Source organism: Microtus pennsylvanicus, chromosome 8 (assembly GCF_037038515.1).
Source record: "Microtus pennsylvanicus isolate mMicPen1 chromosome 8, mMicPen1.hap1, whole genome shotgun sequence".
NCBI classification, from domain to species: Eukaryota; Metazoa; Chordata; class Mammalia; order Rodentia; family Cricetidae; genus Microtus; species Microtus pennsylvanicus.
In genome coordinates this window covers 105,393,557-105,414,672 of record NC_134586.1, presented here as the reverse complement: position 1 = coordinate 105,414,672, position 21,116 = coordinate 105,393,557, and the positions used below count along the sequence as shown (strand labels likewise).

At 45.9% G+C, this 21,116-nt stretch overlaps 1 protein-coding gene across 4 annotated transcripts in view; it reads right to left on the bottom strand.

Annotated features, from left to right (window-relative positions):
- The window catches only part of Akap8l (A-kinase anchoring protein 8 like), a 35,736-nt gene that overhangs the window by 2,751 nt on the left and 11,869 nt on the right, over positions 1-21,116 (bottom strand). For 2 of the 4 annotated variants that reach the window (XM_075984272.1, XM_075984270.1), the window contains exons 3-13: positions 17,112-17,144; positions 16,804-16,861; positions 16,621-16,701; positions 14,452-14,905; positions 14,274-14,370; positions 14,119-14,189; positions 13,717-13,780; positions 12,742-12,850; positions 11,162-11,303; positions 10,971-11,076; positions 10,638-10,768 (exon numbers count right to left, since the gene is read on the bottom strand). In XM_075984272.1, coding sequence (XP_075840387.1) covers positions 10,638-10,768; positions 10,971-11,076; positions 11,162-11,303; positions 12,742-12,850; positions 13,717-13,780; positions 14,119-14,189; positions 14,274-14,370; positions 14,452-14,905; positions 16,621-16,701; positions 16,804-16,861; positions 17,112-17,144 — 1,346 coding nt within the window. Of the gene's footprint in view, positions 1-10,637; positions 10,769-10,970; positions 11,077-11,161; positions 11,304-12,741; positions 12,851-13,716; positions 13,781-14,118; positions 14,190-14,273; positions 14,371-14,451; positions 14,906-16,620; positions 16,862-17,111; positions 17,145-21,116 lie in introns of all 4 variants that reach the window. The other 2 variants (XM_075984269.1, XM_075984268.1) reach the window with 1 other exon arrangement.

Genomic DNA, 21,116 nt, shown 5'->3' with positions numbered 1-21,116 from the left:
CTTTTTCCTTTCCTTTCCTTTCCTTTCCTTTGTTTTTTGTTTGTTTTTGACACAAGGTTTCTCTGTGTTTTCCTGGAACTCACTTTGTAGTCCTTGAACTCAGAGATCTACCTCCCGAGTGCTGGGATTAAAGGTGTGTGCCACTACTGCCCAGCAAGACTTGGTCTTGCTGTGGTAGTTTATTGTGTTTTGGGGGGTTTATTTGGTTGCTTTGGAATAATTTTTTTTTTTTTTTTTTTGGTTTTTCGAGACAGGGTTTCTCTGTGGTTTTGGAGCCTGTCCTGGAACTAGCTCTTGTAGACCAGGCTGGTCTCTTTGTAGGCAAGGCTGGCCTGAGCTCACTGTGTAGTTTGGTTTCTCAAAATTGTGGCAATTTTCCTGCCTCAGCCTCAGGTGGGAAAATTTGGATATGCCTAGTTTATTTTTCTTTTTAATTTTTATTTATTATGTATACAGCATTCTGCCTGCATGTATACCTGCAGGCCAGAAGAGGGCACCAGATCTCATTATAGATGGTTGTGAGCTGCTGGGTTGTTGCTGGGCATTGAACTCAGGACCTAAGGAAGAGCAGCCAGTGCTCTTAACTGCTGAGCCCTCTTTCCAGCTCTGAATATGCCTAGTTTATGAACTGGCTCTGAATTTATATCCTCTTGGCCTTCTGAATGTTGGAATTGCAGATGCACTATTACATTTGAGTCACAGGTCTGGAGGACACATCAACATGCTGGGCCATTTCTTCAGAGGCAGGAGTGCAAACATGATAGTCAAAGAAAGAATGAAAGGATTTTCTGTTTCCTTCATGTGTGTACCAGGGCTCAAACCGGGCTGTCAGGCTAGGCAACAACCATTACCCATTGAGCTACCTCGTTAGTCCTCTTTATATATTTTATCTACTAACAGACTGAGTGTGCAAGTAACAGCTTAAGGTCCTTTCTTCCCCCATCTATGTGTCCAGAAGTTGAAACACAGCTGTTTCCAGGTTTTGCTTATAATGACCAAGCATGAGAAATATTTAAAATACTGTACAACTTATATACTTTCAGGTTGGTGCTTTTAATTCTAACCAGATGAGTAATACCAAGTGACAGTGCCTGATTATCTAGTGTCTCCTTCAGCCTCTAGTCCAACAGTGACTCACACATAGCTGCACTAGCCTTAAAACAACCGACTGTACAGCACTCAGGAAGAAAATAGAGCCTGACCTGGTCAGTGGGATGCATATGTAGGACCAGCTACTGCAGAAGCAGAGGCAGAAAGATTATCTGAGCCCAAAGATTCAAGGCCAGATCAGGTAAAACAGACTCCTCTTACCTGCCTCTTCTCGGCATTGCTGCTATGTCTTTGCTGTCAGATAAAAAGGATCTTTGCTTTTCTGCTGCCCTGGCCTCCAGCAACCAACCCTGAGTGCTCTGATGTGCACACTGAAATAACTGTCCAGAGTTTCTGTAAGGTCAACTCCCTTAGCTTCCAGAGTGCTTGGCCTGCTCAGGAAGATTTATTGGAACAGTCAAGGTAAACACACGATCTAATTTTCTCTCTGATCTCCTGATCTTTTATTTTTCACATTTAAAGTCTCTAGAATTCAGCACATGCTATGAAGCAGGGATACAACTTTCTTTTCCACAAGTTTATAAAATGCATCAGTATTTTCCTACTAAACTGAAATATAGGTCTATAATCTTATTTTTTTCCCCCAAGATAAGGTTTCTCTGTGTAGCCCTGGCTGTTCTGGAACTTGGTTTGTAGACCAGGCTGGCTCTGAGAGATCTTCCTGCCTCTGCCTCCAAGTACTGGCATTAAAGGTATGTACCACCACTGCCCAGCAATTCTATTTTTTTTTATAAATTTAAAATCCAGGGCTGGGGATGTAACTTGGTGAAACAATGGCACAGCAAATGTAAAACACTGGACTCAATCTCAGCACACATGCACACACAACACACCCACACACCCTCACTTCTCCATAAGGGGCCTAGAGAACAAGCAGACCCTCACACCTCCAAAAAGGCTTTAGAGAAACAAGCATCCACCCCACCCCCGTAACAGCTCTAGAGAAACAAGTACACCCATGTCTCCATGAGGACTTTAGTGAGATAAGCTCCCACCCCCACCTCCATAAGGGCTCTAGAGAACAAGCTTTCTTTTCAGAAATTTGACAGCTCAACACAGGTCTTTATTCCACTTTACTTATCCTTGACAAATTATTCACTATTTAACTATAAGGTTCTTTCTCAGATCCAGACAGAGGTCAGTATAATAACAGATTAGCTTTCTAAAACTCCAAGAGATTCACCAGAATCTCCTAGTCCTATCTGCATGCACTAACACTAAGTTAAACAAATGCTGAGTTTTGAGACACATAGTTGTGAGACTATCTAGTCGTTAATTACTGGCCCATGTAAACTTTTTAAATATTGAATTGTATTGGCTTTGCCATAAGTTTTAATCTGCTTAGCAAGTCTCTGAACTCAAAACTGCCTTTTGTTTGCTGGCGTCTAACTAGGCCAGTTTAGAGACTGTCAAAAGCAGAAAGAAAGGAAAGAAGGCAGGCAGACAGAAAGGGGTTCGCAGTGACTAAGGAATGACATCCTACAGCTGTCGTCTAGCCTCCAGAGCATACTGAATGCATGTGCAAGCATATACTGTCCAAACCTACACAACCCTCCCAAACACTAACACACACGCACAGTAACAGCTTAAAATGTTACTTAGAGCGGACAGACATCTAGAACAGCAGGCTGAGGGCTCTGTGGATTCCAAGCTCTAATGAAACTGATGAAAACTTGAAAATAAGACCTACCATTTTAAGTTTCTGGAAATGTTCCAAAGGACAAACAGTAGATGAAGAAATGCTTAATGAAGAAAATATTTTGACCAGTGGCAGCAACAACTGTATTTCTCTTTCTGTCCCTGCTACCTGTTGCAGAGGCTCAAATCTTGATAAAGAGATAACAGCTTAGTTGCTGTCCTTAAGAGTCAAGGTATTTGCCTTAGAGCACAGCATGCTAAGACTATAAGGACCCACATATCCTTGGTTTGTTCATAAAGGAAGGGCCCGGGCTGAGAGAGAAGCGAAGAGACAGGCTAGAGCCAGTTCACGTTCCCTCATCTCTTTCTAAAAGCTGAGGAGTAACACAAAGAGAAGTGCTTCTTTGCCTTCATTCTTCAAGCCTTGGCAGAGCCCCTTAGAGACCACCCTTTCAGTATCTCCCAAAGGAATGAACCTCATCACCAAGAATGACATTCAAGATGAAGGGCTCTTTGAAACCAATGGAGAATGTAGAAGGCGCCTGGAAGATCCAAGACGAACTAGAGATTGTGCTACAAAGAACCAGCATAAGAGCTAAGAACAGCCTTCCTGGATTGAGAATAAATTTCAAACAATAATTTCAAAAACTAACCCTGTAAGAAGTCCCAACTGGGGTAAATGGGAGCTAGGACTGAACTCAGGGTGTCAATGCATGCTAGAGAGACATTCTACCACTGAGCCATACCTCAAAGTTAATGTTCAAATTAGAGAACAAGTTAAATTCCAGGGAGCAGCTAAAAACAAAAGAACAACCAGCCAGAAATTAATGTAGTTCATTAGCTGGTATGACTAAGAAAGAGACAGGTGATTCACAGTCATTTCGGGGTAGCAGTGATATGTCCATGGTTTCCTCCCTTGAAGGATAACATCAAATTCTCACCATAAGAATGAAAAAGACATCATTAGCAAATACCTCACTAAAGAATTTGGCTTGTCCCGGGAATGTAATTTCATAGTGCGGTGGTTGTCTAGAATGTACAAGGCTGGGAGTCTAACTCCAACACCCATATAAAGGAAAAAACAAAACAGAATGTGGCTAGTCATTAAACACACAGATAAGCAAAGATTAACAAGATGCTACAATGTGGAGGGTGAGAGGTCAGTCACAATGTGGTTTCTAAGACATCTAAATTATAAGATATTCAAAGGAAACTGATCCATATGTAAAACAACAAACAACAAAAAGCCTCTAACAGCAAACAGGAAGCAATCCATGAAATAGTGACTGGATGTCAGTTTTTTTTTTTTTTTTTTTGATACAGGGTTTCTCTGCATAGCTTTGGCTGTCCTGGGACTCATTCAGTGGACAAGGTTGGCTCTGAACTCCGAGACTGGCCTGCCTCTGCCTCTTGAGTGCTGGGATTAAATTTCTGTGCTGCCGCCAACATCACTACCACCACCACTGCCAGCACCACCACCCACAACCACTGGCAGATGTAGCTTTTCTTACAGTGATTTCATACAGCAGTTTACCTTATATAACTGAATAATTTGAGTACTCATTCATCAAAATAGGTGTCACCACAGCCTGGCAGTTTCATCATATTTCAAAGTGACAACTAAAAATACATTTTAAGCTGGGTATGGTGGCACATGCCTTTAACCCCAGTACTCAGGAGGCAGAGGCAGATGGATCTCAGAGTTCGAGGCCAGTCTGGTCTACAGAGTGAGTTCCAGGACAGCCAAGACTACACAGAGAAACTCTGTCCCAATACATACATACATACATAATCAAAAAGAAAAAAAAAACCTTCCAGCACTTGGGAGGCAGAGGCAGGCGGATCTCTGTGAGTTCGAGACCAGCCTGGTCTACAAGAGCTAGTTCCAGGACAGGCTCCAAAACCACAGAGAAACCCTGTCTCGAAAAACAAAAACAAAACAAAACAAAACAAAACAAAAAAAAGAAAAAAAAAACCTTGAAAACAACAAGAGAAAAATAAATCCTCACTTATAAGCTGATGTCTCACCATGCAGAAGAAACCCAAAGGCAGTAAGAATGCAATAGAAATGCTTTAAAAAACAACTGTCAACTTGTCCCTGGTCAGCCTGAAACTCACTATTTAGACCAAGCTGGTCTTGAACTCACAGAGAGATCTACCTCCCTCTGCCTCCTGAGCACCTGGATTAAGGGACTATGCCACTATACCAGGTATAAATTACACTTTTTGAGAAACTGTTGAAAGGAAATATTAAAAGCAAACAAACAACCCCCCAAAGTAATCATCCAATAGAAGACAACACTGTAAGAGTAACAAACACTCTGACAACCGCACCAAGAAGCAACAGAAAACAATATTGTAAAATAGGACTTCCCAAATTCATCTAAAACTCAACATAGGTCTATCAGACTACCAACTAGATTTTTTTCAGAGAAAATGACAAGTTAAACATAAAACTAAATAGCATACAATAACCAAATCAATCTTTTTTGGCTGGCTGTGACAGTGCATGCCTATAATCCAAGTACTCAGGTGGCTAAAGCAGGAAGATTTTCAGTTCCAGGCCATCTGGGGGCAGCCTAGCGAGTTCCAGGCCAGCCTGACCTATACTGTGAGATCATGCCTCAAAATAAAACAGCTGAGGATGTCACTCAGTGCTAAAATGCTTGCCTACACATACAAAGGTCTAGGTTTGTTCAATTCCAGGATGGCAAAACAGACAAGCAAGCAAGCAAACAAAAACCATTTGTGAGGGGCTGGAGAGATGGCTGGGGGTTAAGAGCATGCATTGCTTTTCCAGGACCTGAATGTGTTCCTAGTCTTCATATTAGATGGTTTACAACCCCCTGTAGCTCTACCTCCAGTAGTTTGATGCCCTCTTCTGACTTCAACAGACAACTGCACTCACGTGTGTACACATGCATGCACACACAGGTACACACTGAAAAATAACATTTAAATAATTTTAAAACAACAATAACATTAACAAATCCTTCTGTGAAGTAAAGACACATCAAGAAAGTGAATAAACATCTGGGCAGTGGTGGTGCACACCTTTAATCCTGGCACTTGGGAGCAAGAGGCATACCGATATCTCTGAGGCCAGCCTAGTCTATGCTGTGAATTCCAGGACATTCAGAGCTATATAGTGATACTCTGGAAAAAATAAAGTGGAAAAACCTACAAAATGGTAAAAGTAAATTTGCAAATCCTATCATATAAGGGACTTATGTCTCAAATATACAAAGAATTATAAGACTGAGGGTATAGTTTAGTTAGAAGACTGCTAGCTTAGCATGAACAAGGTCCTATATTCAATCCACAGCAATACAAATAAAAAACATCGAAGAGCAATACAATAACCATAATAACTGAAAACAACACAATTTTTAAATAATCTAGGTATCTCCAAAAATATCACTTTTTACTCACTAGGATGGCTAGACCAAGTGTTAGGTAGTAAACATTGTTGAAAAGGCTGGGGATGTAAGTTCAGTGGGCAGACTGCTTGCCTAGCATGCATAAGGCCACGGACTGATCTCCAACAGTATATAAACTTGGCACGGGGACACATGGTTATAATTCCAGACAGGAGGAGCAGGAGTTCAGCTACATAAAGGGGTCAGTCTGGGTTACATGAGACCCCATCTCAAACAAATAACATTGGTGAGAATATAGAGAAGTTTGAACATTTCCATGATGCCTGTGAGTATATAAAATAGTGTAGCTACTCTGGAAAACAGTGTCATAGTTGCTTAAAGCAATTAAGAGTTATACTTTAATGCAGAAATGCAGACATTCTATCCCTAAATATATAGCCAAGAGAAATAAAAAACATGCCCACAGGTTAACTGGTAAACAAATGTTCCTAAGAGCATTATTCTTTATAGCCAAAAGCTGGAAACAACTCAAATGCCTAAGAGCAGTGGTTCTCAACCTGTGAGTCATGATCCCTAGGGGGAGGGGTTGAATGACTTTCACAGGGGTCACATATCAATATTTACATTTATAACAGTAGCAAAATTATTATGAAATAGCAACAAAAATAATTATGGTTGGGTCACCACAATATAAGAAACTGTATTAAAGGGTTACAGCATTAGGAAGGTTGAAAACCACTGCCTAAGAAGATGAGTGAATTTAAAAAACCAAAATAAGCAGGGCAGTGGTGGTGCACGCCTTTAATCCCAGCACTTGGGAGGCAGAGGCAGGCGGATCCCTGTGAGTTTGAGGCCAGCCTGGTCTAAGAGCTAAAGCAGTTACACAGAGAAACCCTGTTTTGAAAAACCAAACCAAGCCAAACCAAAACCCAATATATTTAGACAATGAATATATTAATCCATACATAGAATGAAATTGATACATGGTACAATGTAGAGATCCCTGAAAATGCCATGCTCACAGAGAAAGAAGCAATCACAGACCACGCATTATTTGAGTATCTATAAGTAATGTCAGAAATAGGCAAATAAACAGTAAACTGGAAACTTCCTAGAACCAGGACTGAATGAAAAGTTAGGGGTAGGTAACAGCTAGTATGTTCTATAGCCTGTTCACAGCCGACTGTGGTGTGGTTGTAGACCTCTGCGGTCTGTGGGATCTACCCAAAACCACTGAATTCTAATAAAAAAAAAAAGTTGTGTCTATATATAGGGTGTGTACTAGTTAGTGTATGTGTGTTTGTGTTTTGATTCAGGATCCCTCACTGAACCTGAAGCTCATCAATTTATCTAGACTGGTTGATCAAAGAGCTTTAGAAACCTACCTGTCTCTGTGACCCTGAGACCTGAAATGATTATAAGAAGCCAAGACTGGCTGTGTCCATGGTGTTACATAATGCGACTAGCTGTCCCAAAATTCTGCTACCATGGCTTCCCTACCATGGTGGACCGTACCTTTGAACTGTGAACCAATATAAACTTCACCCTCTTTTCAAAATTGATTAATTTTGTACACAGCATTTTGCCTGCAGGCCAGAAGAGGGCACCAGATCTCGTTACAGATGGTTGAGACACACCATGTGGTTGCTGGGAATTGAACTCAGGACCTCTGGAAGAGCAGCCAGTGCTCTTAACTGCTGAGCCATCTCTCCAGCCCTAAACTTCACCTTCTTTATGTTGCTTTAATGGTCAGGTATTTTGTCACCAAGCTGGCCTCGAACTCACAGACATCTGCCTGCCTCTGCCTCCTGAGTGCTGGGATTAAAGGTGTGTGCCACCACTGCCCGGCTCTTTTCTTTCTTGAATAGAGCTTTACTCTGTAGCCCAGGCTGGCCTGGAGCTAACAACAACCCTTCTGTCTTGGCCTCCCATGTGCTGGGATTACAGGTGTGAGCCACCATCATATCTGGCTAGTTTACATGTGTGAGCCACCATCATATCTGGCTAGTTTACATGTGTGAGCCACCATCATATCTGGCTAGATTACAGGTGTGAGCCACCATCATATCTGGCTAGTTTACAGGTGTGAGCCACCATCATATCTGGCTAGATTACAGGTGTAAGCCACCATCATATCTGGCTAGATTACAGGTGTGAGCCACCATCATATCTGGCTAGATTACAGGTGTGAGCCACCATCATATCTGGCTAGTTTACAGGTGTGAGCCACCATCATATCTGGCTAGTTTACAGGTGTGAGCCACCATCATATCTGGCTAGATTACAGGTGTGAGCCACCATCATATCTGGCTAGATTACAGGTGTGAGCCACCATCATATCTGGCTAGATTACAGGTGTGAGCCACCATCATATCTGGCTAGTTTACAGGTGTGAGCCACCATCATATCTGGCTAGATTACAGGTGTGAGCCACCATCATATCTGGCTAGATTACAGGTGTGAGCCACCATCATATCTGGCTAGATTACAGGTGTGAGCCACCATCATATCTGGCTAGTTTACAGGTGTGAGCCACCATCATATCTGGCTAGATTACAGGTGTGAGCCACCATCATATCTGGCTAGATTACAGGTGTGAGCCACCATCATATCTGGCTAGATTACAGGTGTGAGCCACCATCATATCTGGCTAGATTACAGGTGTGAGCCACCATCATATCTGGCTAGTTTACAGGTGTGAGCCACCATCATATCTGGCTAGATTACAGGTGTGAGCCACCATCATATCTGGCTAGATTACAGGTGTGAGCCACCATCATATCTGGCTAGATTACAGGTGTGAGCCACCATCATATCTGGCTAGTTTGAAACTTTCAAACGTGTAGCATTTAAACTGCACTAAAATTAACTCACCTGTAATTTCATCACAGGCAAAATTCTGACTTTATATTTTCTTAGTTATTGCTAATTGTTCCTACATTTTATTAATACAATACACTCTACAACTTCTACAACCTTCTTTCCCTAATTGAACTTAAGGCCTGTTCAACAGGAGAGAACTCATGCCTGGGATAGGAAACCTAACCAGCTACCCAGAGCTAATGAAGTCATGGATCTTGGAAGAGAACCTACAACTACCACTTTACTAAACCAGCATAACCCTGAGATACATTCTAAATACTTGTCATTATCCCCACAGATAAGTGCAGTCTTCAATCACCATCAAGGATACTTCTCTTTGTAAAAGTCAGGGACCATTAGGGGAAAACCACAACCAATCAATATATGCAGAGTCCAGTTCCAAAGGATACATTTACAACATAACTCTTGAGTCTAAGGCTCAGTAATCATTGAGGAAGAAGGGGTGAAAGATTGTAAGAGCTAAAGGAACGGGGAATTTGCTGAGATTGTATCTTCTAGAAATATCAGAAGCTACATACATGAAATCTCGTAACACGGCTGCCTAAACGTTACTTGAAAAGGACAGGATGAAACCAACAGACATGCTATTGTGGAATGGAAAACTCAAGAGGACTTATCCTAGACAAAGAACTATAAGCAACTAAAGAATGCTGAGAATAGGAGAAACAGTCTTCCTCAGGGAAGAGTGCAACACTTGGTTATCCAATTTTAAATCAGTCCCGAAGAATAAGCATACAAATGACATTATGCAGGCTGAGAAGGTTGCACTTACCTAGTTAGGAAAAGACAAACAGACACGAGCATGCTTGCGTGCAAGCGCATGTGCACACACATATTCTCATATGTAACAACAATTAAAGAAAAAGAGGCCACGAATGTCAGAGAAAGAAAAGTAGGAGAGGCACATGGAGGATTTGGGAGAAGAAAAGGAAAGGGGAAAATGATATAATTATAAGGTCAAAACACAAGAAAACAAAAGCCACCAAAATAAACACACACCACATACTCCGGCCAAAGAAAAGCCTGGGAACACACTGGAAAACGAGCCACGATTCACTAACTTTCTTACTAAGTGTGCCTTTTCCCCTGCATCACAAAACATGCACACTTCTGTCTGCAATCAATGCAGCACCACCATCTACTCAGTTCCTAGGAATGGGAATCATCCAGGGCTCCTGGTTCCTCCCAAAAGCCAGTGTCCTGTTCCTGCATTGCCAGCATTTCTCTTCTTCATTCCCAAAGTCATTCTTATCTACATGGCCCCAGAGCAGCTCCCCATATCCTTCATGGCAAATGTCTCTAGCTCATTATTAACTTTAATACTTTTACTTGACTACTTGAACACTGCCAATGACAGAAGCAAGCCTCTGAAGCGAATTCCCTTCTCTCTTTAAGCCACATCAGTATTATTTGTTGGCCTGTTTTCTGAAACTAATTTAGCTATTGATCCTTGTGCATATGAAGGACACATATCCCAAGGTGCTCCTTGAAAGTTCAGTTCAATGTCACCTCTGTCAAAGAGGGCATGTATCTCCTTGGCCTTCCATCTTGCCCCTGCTTCCCTCATAGTCTCATGGGCAAGCAGAGGCTACAACCCTATCAGAGGATACCTGGGCCCCAACTCACCCTGCGGTTCCGGTTATGATCCATAGTCTTAAGATGCTTTTGGATGATTCCAAACTGCATGGGGATGAAGAGGTCACAGGCTGCACAATGGGCTGCCTCCACCTTCTTTACAAAATGCTCCAGAGCAATTTCTGTAGTGGGGCAGAAGAAAGCAGTCATCACTGGTCTCAAGTGCCAAAGACATCGGACTAGCTTCTTAACTTTCCCTGCCACTTCCATCCAAGCCTGAGACTCTGAACAGAGGACCATCATGTCACTGCATTGAGAAGCAGAGAAGGGCAGGCTGGGGGCCTATCTGGTGGCAGCCGTCCTGCTGGGATAGAACCTCCTCACCTTGGGTCAGATCTTGGTCTCTGTAGATTTGCTGGATCAGACCATCAAGGTCCTCCACAGTTTTTCGGAGCTCTTCTGTCTTCTTGGTCTTGTTGGTGACATATTCCTATTGGAGACACAGATGTTTGGGCCAGGCCCAGGAGTCCAGAGACTGGAGAAACCAGCAGCACATGTGCTGCTCAGAAGCTCACCTGAAGGAAGTCAGCTGTCTGCTTGGGAAGCTTGGTGCCTACATATTTGAAGTGTTCCTTGTGGAATTTGCTGTCAAGGTGGCTACCCATCTCATCCTCATAGAAGGTCCGGTATTTGCAGAGAGAACACACAAACTGGATCCTGCCACAGGAGGGAAACAAACAGCTGAGGCTGCAAGGATCCTAGGGAGTGTTACTGCTATTTTATTCAACCCAGCTGGAGGCCTTGAAAACAGGCCTCAAACTGAAGTGCAGTCCCAGCAGAGGGATAGGCTGGGACTGACAGGGTCAGGAACAGAAGGGGACAGTCTGCAGGCTGCAGTTACAGCAACGTAGGGATTAGGGGAAGAACGCTTTCTTCCCACAGGCAGGAGGTTGAACCCGAGGCAGCTGCTGCTGCAAACAGGCAAAGTCGCTGGAAGGTTGTCGGAGGGCCTCTCTAGCAAGGCTGGGCAGGAGCTTGTGCATTTGGCCCAGCTGGGGACCAAAAGGAAGGATGCCCTGGCGAGAGCCAGGAGGCCCTGAGGTGCAGAGTGGAGTACGCAGTCCCGAGGCAGTGCCTGAAAAGGTGCTGCATCTTCCTTCTGGGGTCGGGGGGGACTCAAAGGCCCAGCCCATCCTCTGCTCAGAATGCCTGGGGGTGGTGTCAGGAGGGATGGTAGGCAGCAGGCCTGGGCACCTGCTGCCTCATCTTCCTCTTCCAAGAAGAGACCAGTCTGAGCTGGAAGGAGGGTGCCCGCCTGGCCTGCCAGAGGGCAGCCTGGAATCACTGGGCGAGGTGCTCTGTCTGGGCCTCGTGTCCACAGCAGAAGCCTGGGGTCTAGGGCCTGGGCTGGAACAGGCCTCCGTGGCAAGGGGCGGAGGAGGCCAGCCGCCACCGAGGCCTCGGGGCGGGTCCCTACCTCTGCCGGACGTCCTTATCTGGGCCACGGGGTCAGCTTTGTCTGAAGAGCCCAGGGGCCGGGCGCCGGCGAGGCTGAGTGGAAGGTCCAGCAAGAGCAAGAGTCTGAGGCGAGGAGGCAAGCGCCAGTGCGGGAGCCCTGAGGGCAGACAGACCCGACCAAGGGACGTGAAGGGCTCAGCCACAGACAGGCCCGGCCTGGTAGGGCCGGTGGGCAGGGCCAACAGCAGACCCAGAGGCTGCCATAGCCCACAGGTGCTGTCATCTCTCCTGGGCACGGCGGCGGCCTCTTGGCAGCTAGCTGGGGTGGCACAGGCGCCTTGGACCTTGAGTCTCTGATGAGTTGGCCCCCTCCCTCAGGGGCATCGGGCCCCCTGCGCACCTCAGGGCTTGTGCGCTGAGTGACCTAGCGCTGGAACTTCTGGGTAATGGTGCTGAGCAGTGCCAGGTCTCAGGCCATAGATGGCAGCGGTCGCCAGGTGGCCACAGAGGGGCAGGGGACGAGTCAGGACTTGGGAGCTGGGCCTGGCGGGAAGCAGGGTCCATGCACAGCAGAGCAGGTGGCAGCTCCCAAGGGAGGCCAGAGGGCGGCGAGATGGCAGAGCTATGGCCCTGCTCTCCTGGTGGCAGCCCCAGAGCCAGGCGGAGGCAGAGGGATGGAGGGAAGACAGTTAGTTACCTTTCCACCATACGGTCTCGCTGTCGCTTTTTCTGTTTGTCTTGGCTTTTCTTGCTTGCCTGCAACTTGCGCTTGGCCTGGCTGCTCTCATCCTGGGCGGTCAGGGCCCCTGTGGTAACAGAAAGGCAGAATTACCAGCAGGACTCTAACAAATTAGACCCTGTGACCTGTGGCTGATCACCCGCTGTCCACTCCAGAGGGTCCATCTGAGAGCAGCTGTATACATAAAGCCTCAGGCCATGAGCAGGGCTGGGTGCCCTGGGCTTAGCACGAAGTAGATTTGGCTTAGGCACCAGGAGAGGGGGAACATGTACTGACCCCTCCATTTTCCGGAACACCCTCACTCTCTGCAGAGTGGGTGCAGAGAAGCTGGAAGGCAAAGACAGGCTGTCTTGGTGGGAACACAGGCGTGTTCAGAGGGACTGGGTGGCGGGATGCAAGGAGGCCGTTCACATGGCCCTGCCCACCCCCCACCGGGCACCGCGGCAACAGTGGGCTGAGGCTGGATTTACTGTTAGGTACCTGCTGGCGCTCATCACTCAGATGGGGGGACACGGACTCCCAACAAGGGCTGGAGAGGCGCTAAGGGAGAGGACACGCAAACCAGAGCCGTAAAAACTGCACCAAGGGTCCCAGCTCGGACACCAGCCACTGAGGACTTGGAACTGTGTGTTACTGAGGGACCAAGGGGAGGGGGTGTGCCTGGGGCTCCCCACACTTTTGCTTCCTGGCCCCACCTGAAGGCAAAACCAAAGTGCTAGGCTGGGGGCCACACCATCTATAACCTCCGCTTAGGAAAAACAGGCAGACTGGGAGGGCACAAAGTAAGAAGAGGTCCTTTCTACACATACCCAGTCCCATAAGGTCCCCAGCCAGCCATATTTCTGCCACAACCCTGCCCTCAGCTGGATCCCTCCCACTATCTCAGCACCTGGAAGAGCCTCCCCAGTACCTAGGCTCCCCTGGAAAACTTACCTTTCTCTGAATCTTCTTTGCCTTCTTCTCTCCCATCCTCTTTTCCCTCCTCGTCCTCTCCTTCCTAACATACAATTTTAAAATTCAACTTTTAAAAGGGCAGTTACTTATACTGGCTCTAAAGGATTAAAGGTCAGAACTGGGAGCATCACCCCTTCCCATCACCTGCTGCATAGAAGCCTGCATATCCCCATCTCTTCCAAGGAAACACATAGCTGGTGAAGTGGTCTGTACTCTCCCCCAGATACACAGCCTCCTTCTGCTGGCCACTCACCACCCATGCATACAGGCGATACCACATAGTCTGTGACCCTTGTAACAAAGCCTGTGATTCTTCAAGCCAGTTCAGTCCTCCTAGGCCCTACCTGCAGAGACCAAGAGCCTGGGTCTAGGGTTACTTACTGCTCGGGAGCCTTTCTCCATAGCCTCAGCACTTTCAGTACCCTCTGCAGCTTCCCCCTCAGTGCCTTCATCTGCAAGGGGAGAATAGATAAGCTCAGTTGAGGAGTCCCTTGGGGGCAGGGAACAGGAAGCAGGCCCCAGGCTGAACAACTTACCATTCTCTGAGTCACTGTTGTCTGAGCAGTCTGTTCTGGTAGCTTTGCTGTCTGGCTCATCAGGACTGCCACCCTGCTTTCTCTTCTTCTTTTTGGTCTGGGTCAGAAAGAAGCAGCCAAGTTAGAGATGGTAGCTGTACCCCAGCAAGGATCAGGAGAGGTACACCAACTGACTTACCCGGAAGTCGGCTGTGGTCCAGGTCTTCCAGGTCCGCCTCATCTGCTTCATGCCATTGCCAAATCCGAAGCCAAATCGGGAGCCACCAGAGAAGGCACCCCCACCACGCATGCCCTGGAACATGCCATACTCGGGGATGATGTTCTGGGAGAAGAGGGAAGGCAGCCGGGAGGCACCAGGCATGCACTGGCCCCGGGCCCCCATGGGGTCTTCCCACATGCGCCCATAGCCCGAGGCCATTGGCCGTCCACTCCGGGCATCCCGGGCCCAGCCCTGAGCCCTTGGACCAAATGTATCTCCTCCACGCATTCGAAACTGGTCACGGTAGGCATCATATTGGCCTTCATAGGCCATTTCCATCTCAGGATCAAGCTCGCCATAGTCATAGCCAGACCTGTAGAGGTCTCGTTCACTCAGGATGGCCCTTGAGTCACAGGCCTCATAGGAGTCATATCTGTGGAGACAGATGACAAGCATCAGGGAGAGCCCCTTGGAGCTCCTCAACTCCAACTGGCCTAGACTACTGCTCTTGCCATATCCTGCTCAGTCATCCCCAATCTTAGTCCTATAACAGAAAAGGCTGTAAGACAGGCTTACTGCTCAGAAAGGCCACAGAGTAGAACATCAGGGGCAGCAAGAGCTCTTCCAGTGAACCTGAACACAGCCATGCACTTGCCTGGGAACCCTAAGTAGTGACAGAGGGAAGGATAGCTCTTATTCAACTGAGGGACAAAGCTGCCTCCAGAGTTTTCCAAAAGTATTTAAACTATGGCAATTACAATGGTCAAAGCTGTTCCTTATGAGCAAAGTCAAGAACAAAGAATGTTTTTTTCAATACCTGTGACAACACTGGGCTAGTTTCATCTTTGATGGTTGGGAGTACCCTTAAATCCTGTAAAACTCTTACTACCTTGAACAAGCGAGAGGAAATGTGCAACATTTCTTGGGGGATATTATGAGCTTACCAAGGGATCAGAAAAGGCTGGGTTTGTAGTCCAGCTGAAGAGCATTTTGCCTAGCTTCAAGGCTGGGGTTTCTAGCCCCAGCACTGAAAACAGGCAAACATAAATCTCAACACAGGACCTAGCAAGGAGGCTGGACCACCTGCTGAGGACAGAGATGGCTTGCCTTCAACTATAGCCCATGCTTAGGCTCACTTCCCACATACCTCACAGATATATGGTCCTATCTGTATTTTCTTCTCCAAGCCTCACTAGGAAGCATCAACAGTTACAAAAGATATGGCACCTGCCATTTATTCCAGGCACTGATTCCAAGTTTCTATGCTATAGCAAGCTACCCTGCAGCAGTGTGAGCCATGTAAGCCAAGTCTCTTGCTCTTCCCTAGGAGCCCTGAGACTATTTGGTCCTCTCAGTGACCAGACCAGTCCCTACCTCCTCACTGCTTGATCTGCCCTATCTACTATTCGAAGCTATCCAGCTTCCCTTCATCCTATGCTAGAAATATATGTGCCCTTCTTACTATGACACAAGCACTGCCCCTAACCAAACCACAATCAATTCAGTCAATGACAACACACATATGGGATCCTCAGCTGCGGGACGGATCTGAGGGGGAGGTACAGTTCCACCATTTACTTATATTCAGGCAAAGAGTGACCTGCTTGCACTTCAGTAGACCTATCCACAAAACTAGGACAAAATTTCTCCCAGGGGTGCTTTCAACAAATTCAGTTCACATTTATAAGGCACCAGCAAGTGGCCATTAAGTACTCTTATCTGACTAGCCTCTAGGGTGGAGATGACCTGGCTCCCAGTGGTTATCTCCAAAGGCTTATTTCATTCTTCTCACCAAACCCAATTTGTCCTGCCCTGGCACTATGTGAGATGCCATGATCTGGACTGAATACCTAGCTGTCTTGAAGGGAGACATTAGATATTTTACTTCTGAGGAGTTATTCTGTGGGTATAGTCAAGACAACAGGGGCCTGCTGTCCCCCTGCACACAGAGGAGGTGGAAATAGGGGTTAGCAGGGAGGATGACAGGTCAGAAAAGGAAAGCACAATGGACCTCATTAGGAGCACAGCATCTGGGAAGCACAGAGCAAGGGGAGACAAAGCAGACACCTAGGAGTGTTCAGGAAAGGTTCCAGCAGACAGGAGTGTCAACCCTGAAGAGCCTTAGCCCCTAGCAGCACCCAGACTCACCTTTCTCCACCTGAGCCGTACACACCTCCTTGTATCATGTCTGTCTCCAAGTGCGGCATCATATCTAAGCGCTGGTTAATTCTGGATAAAACGGAATCGGCACTGGCGCTACCCGAGGCACTAGGGTTTGCATTTGTGTCAGAGTTAGCCATTTCCCAAGAGTGTGAAGTGGCCATACCATACCCATAGTTGGTGGCGTTATCCTGGCCATAGCCATAGCCATAACCATAGTTCTCGTAGCCTGTAGTTAGGAAGACAGAGGGTCAAACAGAGGAGGTGAGAAGAAGGGAGGAGGAAACAGAGACAAATACAGGAAAACAAAAAGTGTTTTTGGTCAAAAACAAGATTGGGGAACTCTTAGCCACTTGAGGCTGGGTAGGCTTCCTGTGCCAGCCTCAGAGACATCCACCTAAACCCTGCTTGATCACATGGGCACTTAGAGAAACATAACTGGTACAGTCCAAAGAAGATGAGGTTGGCCAGATACTTGCCTCTATTTGTCCCAGAGTTCCAAGTTCCATATCCTACAAAAAGCAAAAGGGCAATTATTTCTACAATAGCTTCTAGTATATGAACTTTAGCTTAATATAATTTAATTAAAAAGTACAATTGCTCTCAGTATCTGACTCAACTTTCCAAGGTGCTATACATTGAACAATATCACACAGACATACCTGGCCACTCCTTGCCCTGATATTCAGCATTCTGGGGCTCTGGGGACATGGGTATTTAAGGAGCCTCCTGTTTCCAACCCTCTCAGGTAATAAACTTGGCTTCTACACTTCTTCCCTACAGACTTATAAGTGTTTATAAGATAAGCACTAACTGGAGGAAGAAAAGAGCTCACAGTGCCTCAGAGACTACGGGTTACAGGGTCTTCCTAGCAAGTGTAAGGCCTAAGGAGCCTTGTATATAAACACATCAAGCACAGCTAGTCAATTATGTTTTAGCAATGAGGTCTAGGGATAAAAGTCAGAGATAGAGTTTTATCCTGCATTATAAAATAACAAATGACTGAATGACTGGTGACTGATTTACTGAAAGGATAAATATTACAACAAACTACTGTACAAAAAGTACATATTCACAATGAAGTCATCATACTGTGGTGGAACTCTGCCCTCTGAGTATTACATGGCCATTGCTGTCTTAAAATCAGATCAGGTGTTGCTGCCCTCATGATGTCCTGACAAGACTGAGTCTACCTGAATTCACTTAGGAAAGCAGTGAACAGCACACAAGGCTCCTTCCCTACCCAAAGACACATGAACAGTTAATAATTGCTTTGAGGAAGACTCTTCTGTGATGTAGATGCCTGTAAATTATATGCTCTCCTAGAAATAACCCCTCACCCACGCTCCTGTAAGTAACCCCAATTAAACTCAGGTTCACCAAGCTAGACTGAACTGGATTTTCTTCCTACACACACACACACACACATACACACACACACACACACACACACACACACACACACACACACACACATTTAACTATACTTAGGGTATAGACATTTGTTCCCAATGCTCCAGGAAAAGCCATGTAACACATCCTATCACCCAACTGGAGCAGGGAAACAGATGGTCCAGGAACCCTAAGCATCTGCCTTAACAGGGAGGGAGGGCCAAGAAGTCCTTGAATGATGCCATCATAGCTACTAGGTGCACAATTCAGCAGGGGAAGGACAGACAATCAGCAGTTCCCAGAACCAATCATGGTGATGTACATCTGTAATTCTAGCATTTCAGAGGCAGAAGGATCTGTTCAAGTTCAAAGCAAGTTTAGGCTACACAATAAGTCCCAGGCCATCCTTGGTTACATAGTGAGACCCTGCTTAAAAAAATCTCAGGGGACAGAGGCAGGCAGAACTCTGTGAATTCAAGGTCGTCAAGGTCTACACAGGAAGTTCCAGACTATGAGACTGTATCATATTTTTTAAAACTGTCTCAAAACAAAACAAAACAAACAACAAAACACTGTGTTGGGAAAGCATAACCCCTAGCTTAGAAAAGAACAATCTGAATCATAAACTAAATGTACTCTAAGTCTGATCACAGGTAGTAAAAATCCATACCTTTAGGAGAGTGAAGTCCAAAGGTGCAAAAATCACATGAGAACTGAGTCAATGGGACTCCCCAGAGGGACACAGGCACAGACGCCTCTGCTAGTCCCTCTGGGGAGAGCCCCAGTCAACTCCTAGTGCATGCTATCTCTGCTCCACTGACAAACTATACTTAACCTTGGGCAGGAAACTAAACCACAGCGAGAAGACAGCTAGTGAATGACAGAGAAATGGGGAAATTAAATGGAAATGGTGTGGGACAATGGTCTGTATTCTGTCAATTATATTTTAAATAAACGCTGATTGGCCAGTAGCCAGGCAGGAAGTATAGGTGGGACAACCAGACAGGAAGTAGAGGTGGGTCAATGAGAACAGAGAATTCTGGGAAGAGGAAAGCTTGGTCTGCCATCCTGACCCAGCCACAGAAGAAGCAAGATGTGACTGCCTCGCTGAATAAGGTACCGAGACACATGGCAAACAGATATGAATAATGTAAGTTATAATATAACTAATATAAGTTATAAGGGTTAATAAGAAGTCTGAGCTACTAGGCCAATCAGTTTATAGCTAATGTAGACCTCTGTGTGATTTTTTGGGACTTAGCAAATGTGAGAACCAGACAGAAACCCCTGATAACAGGAAACCATCTACATTTGGGCTATATACAACAAAATGGGAAGATGATCGAGACCAGCTAAGAAATTCTAGAAGACTACTACATTTAATAATCTGTGGCATGAGAGCTCAGAAAGCAAACATCATCTCCAGATGGGGAAACCCAAACCTTGTGCCTGTGCAGCAAGTATCTCAGAGCAACCCAACTCCTAGATGTTGTTCATACGAGAATGCAGCTTGCTGTTTAGAGAACATATGGAAGAGAAAGACCTTATAAAGAAGAGTGATCCAGGAGTCATGTCTACAGGCAAGAAAGGTCAGCAGAGTAACAAGGAGAATCAGAGCCTGGCCACAGCGTTGATTAACAATACCAGAAACAGTGGACATCAGCTCTCAGGAAGAAGGTCTGGGAGGCAAGCACAAACACATTTGAACTCTGTTTGTGGGGCAGGCTGTAAGTATCATCAAGGGTTTAGCTACCAAGGAGGAAGCACAGAGAAGGTAGTGGGAGTGAGTCAGTGGACAACTTCTTTACATTTCAAAGACAGACAAATGACCCCCATGACAGGATTGCCACCAGATGTTAAGCACAGGCCTACAATCACATTTACTTGGAAGGATCACAAGATTAATGTCTACATGGGCTACAGGAGTCGCTTTGGGCAAGCATTCACTATATGCTAGTTGCTATACCTGGAATGAAGGCAACTCTCTGATGGATTTTCAGGAGTGGGGGCAGAAAGGAAGTTGGATCTAGAATGTGTGTCCACAGACCTGACTCTTCAGAAAAAGCATTTCTACTGACTTTGTCCACAGGGAATGAGTTCATGGATGACAAAAGAAACTGTATGTATGTATGTACATATTGGTTCTTGAGGCAGGGTTGCTGTGTAGCCCTAGTTGTCCTGGAACTTGCTCTGTAGACCAAGCTGACCTCAAACTCAGAGATCCACCTGCCCCTGCCTCCCCAATACTGGGATTAATGGCAAATGCCAATGCCACCCAGCATAGTTATTTTTGAGACAGGGTCTCACGATGTAGCCCTGGTTGCCCTGCTACATAGACCATGCTGACCTCGAACCTCACAGAGATCTGCCTACCTCTGTTTCCCAAGTACTGATGAAAGGCTTGTGCCACTACTCTTGGCTAGCAGAAGAAATTTTAAAAGAAAGTAGAGTATGGTCCTCTACACCTATAAACTCAGCATTGAGGAAGGACAGTCAGGAGGACTGACAAAAAGTTCCATGCCATCTGGTGATACAAAACAAGATCCTGAGCCGGGTGGTGGTGGCACACGCCTTTAATCCCAGCACTCGGGAGGCAGAGGCAGGCGGATCTCTGTGACTTCGAGACCAGCCTGGTCTACAGAGCTAGTTCCAGGACAGGCTCCAAAACCACAGAGAAACCCTGTCTCGAAAAAAACCAAAAAAAAACAACAACAACAACAAAAAAAAAAAAAACAAGATCCTGTCTCAAAAAGAGGAGAGAACCACAGTAAGAGACACCAATAGACCAAGTGAACATGCTCTACTGGATACCATTAAAGACTATAATCTACCTGCGCAGTGAGATACCAGGTTGTGATGGCTAAGGTCGGCTGTCATCTGGACTTGACATCTGGAATCAACTAAAACCCAAGCAGCTGGGTAGCCTGTGAGGGATTTTTCTTGCCTGGATCATTTGAGGTGTGAACCTACCCTAAATGTGAGTCACACCTTGTGATGGCAGCCCACATAAAAGGACATGGAAGAAAAAAGCTTTTGCTTTTTGCCTGCTTGCCCTCTCTCTCGCTGGCAAGTTCATCTATCCTGTTGCTGAG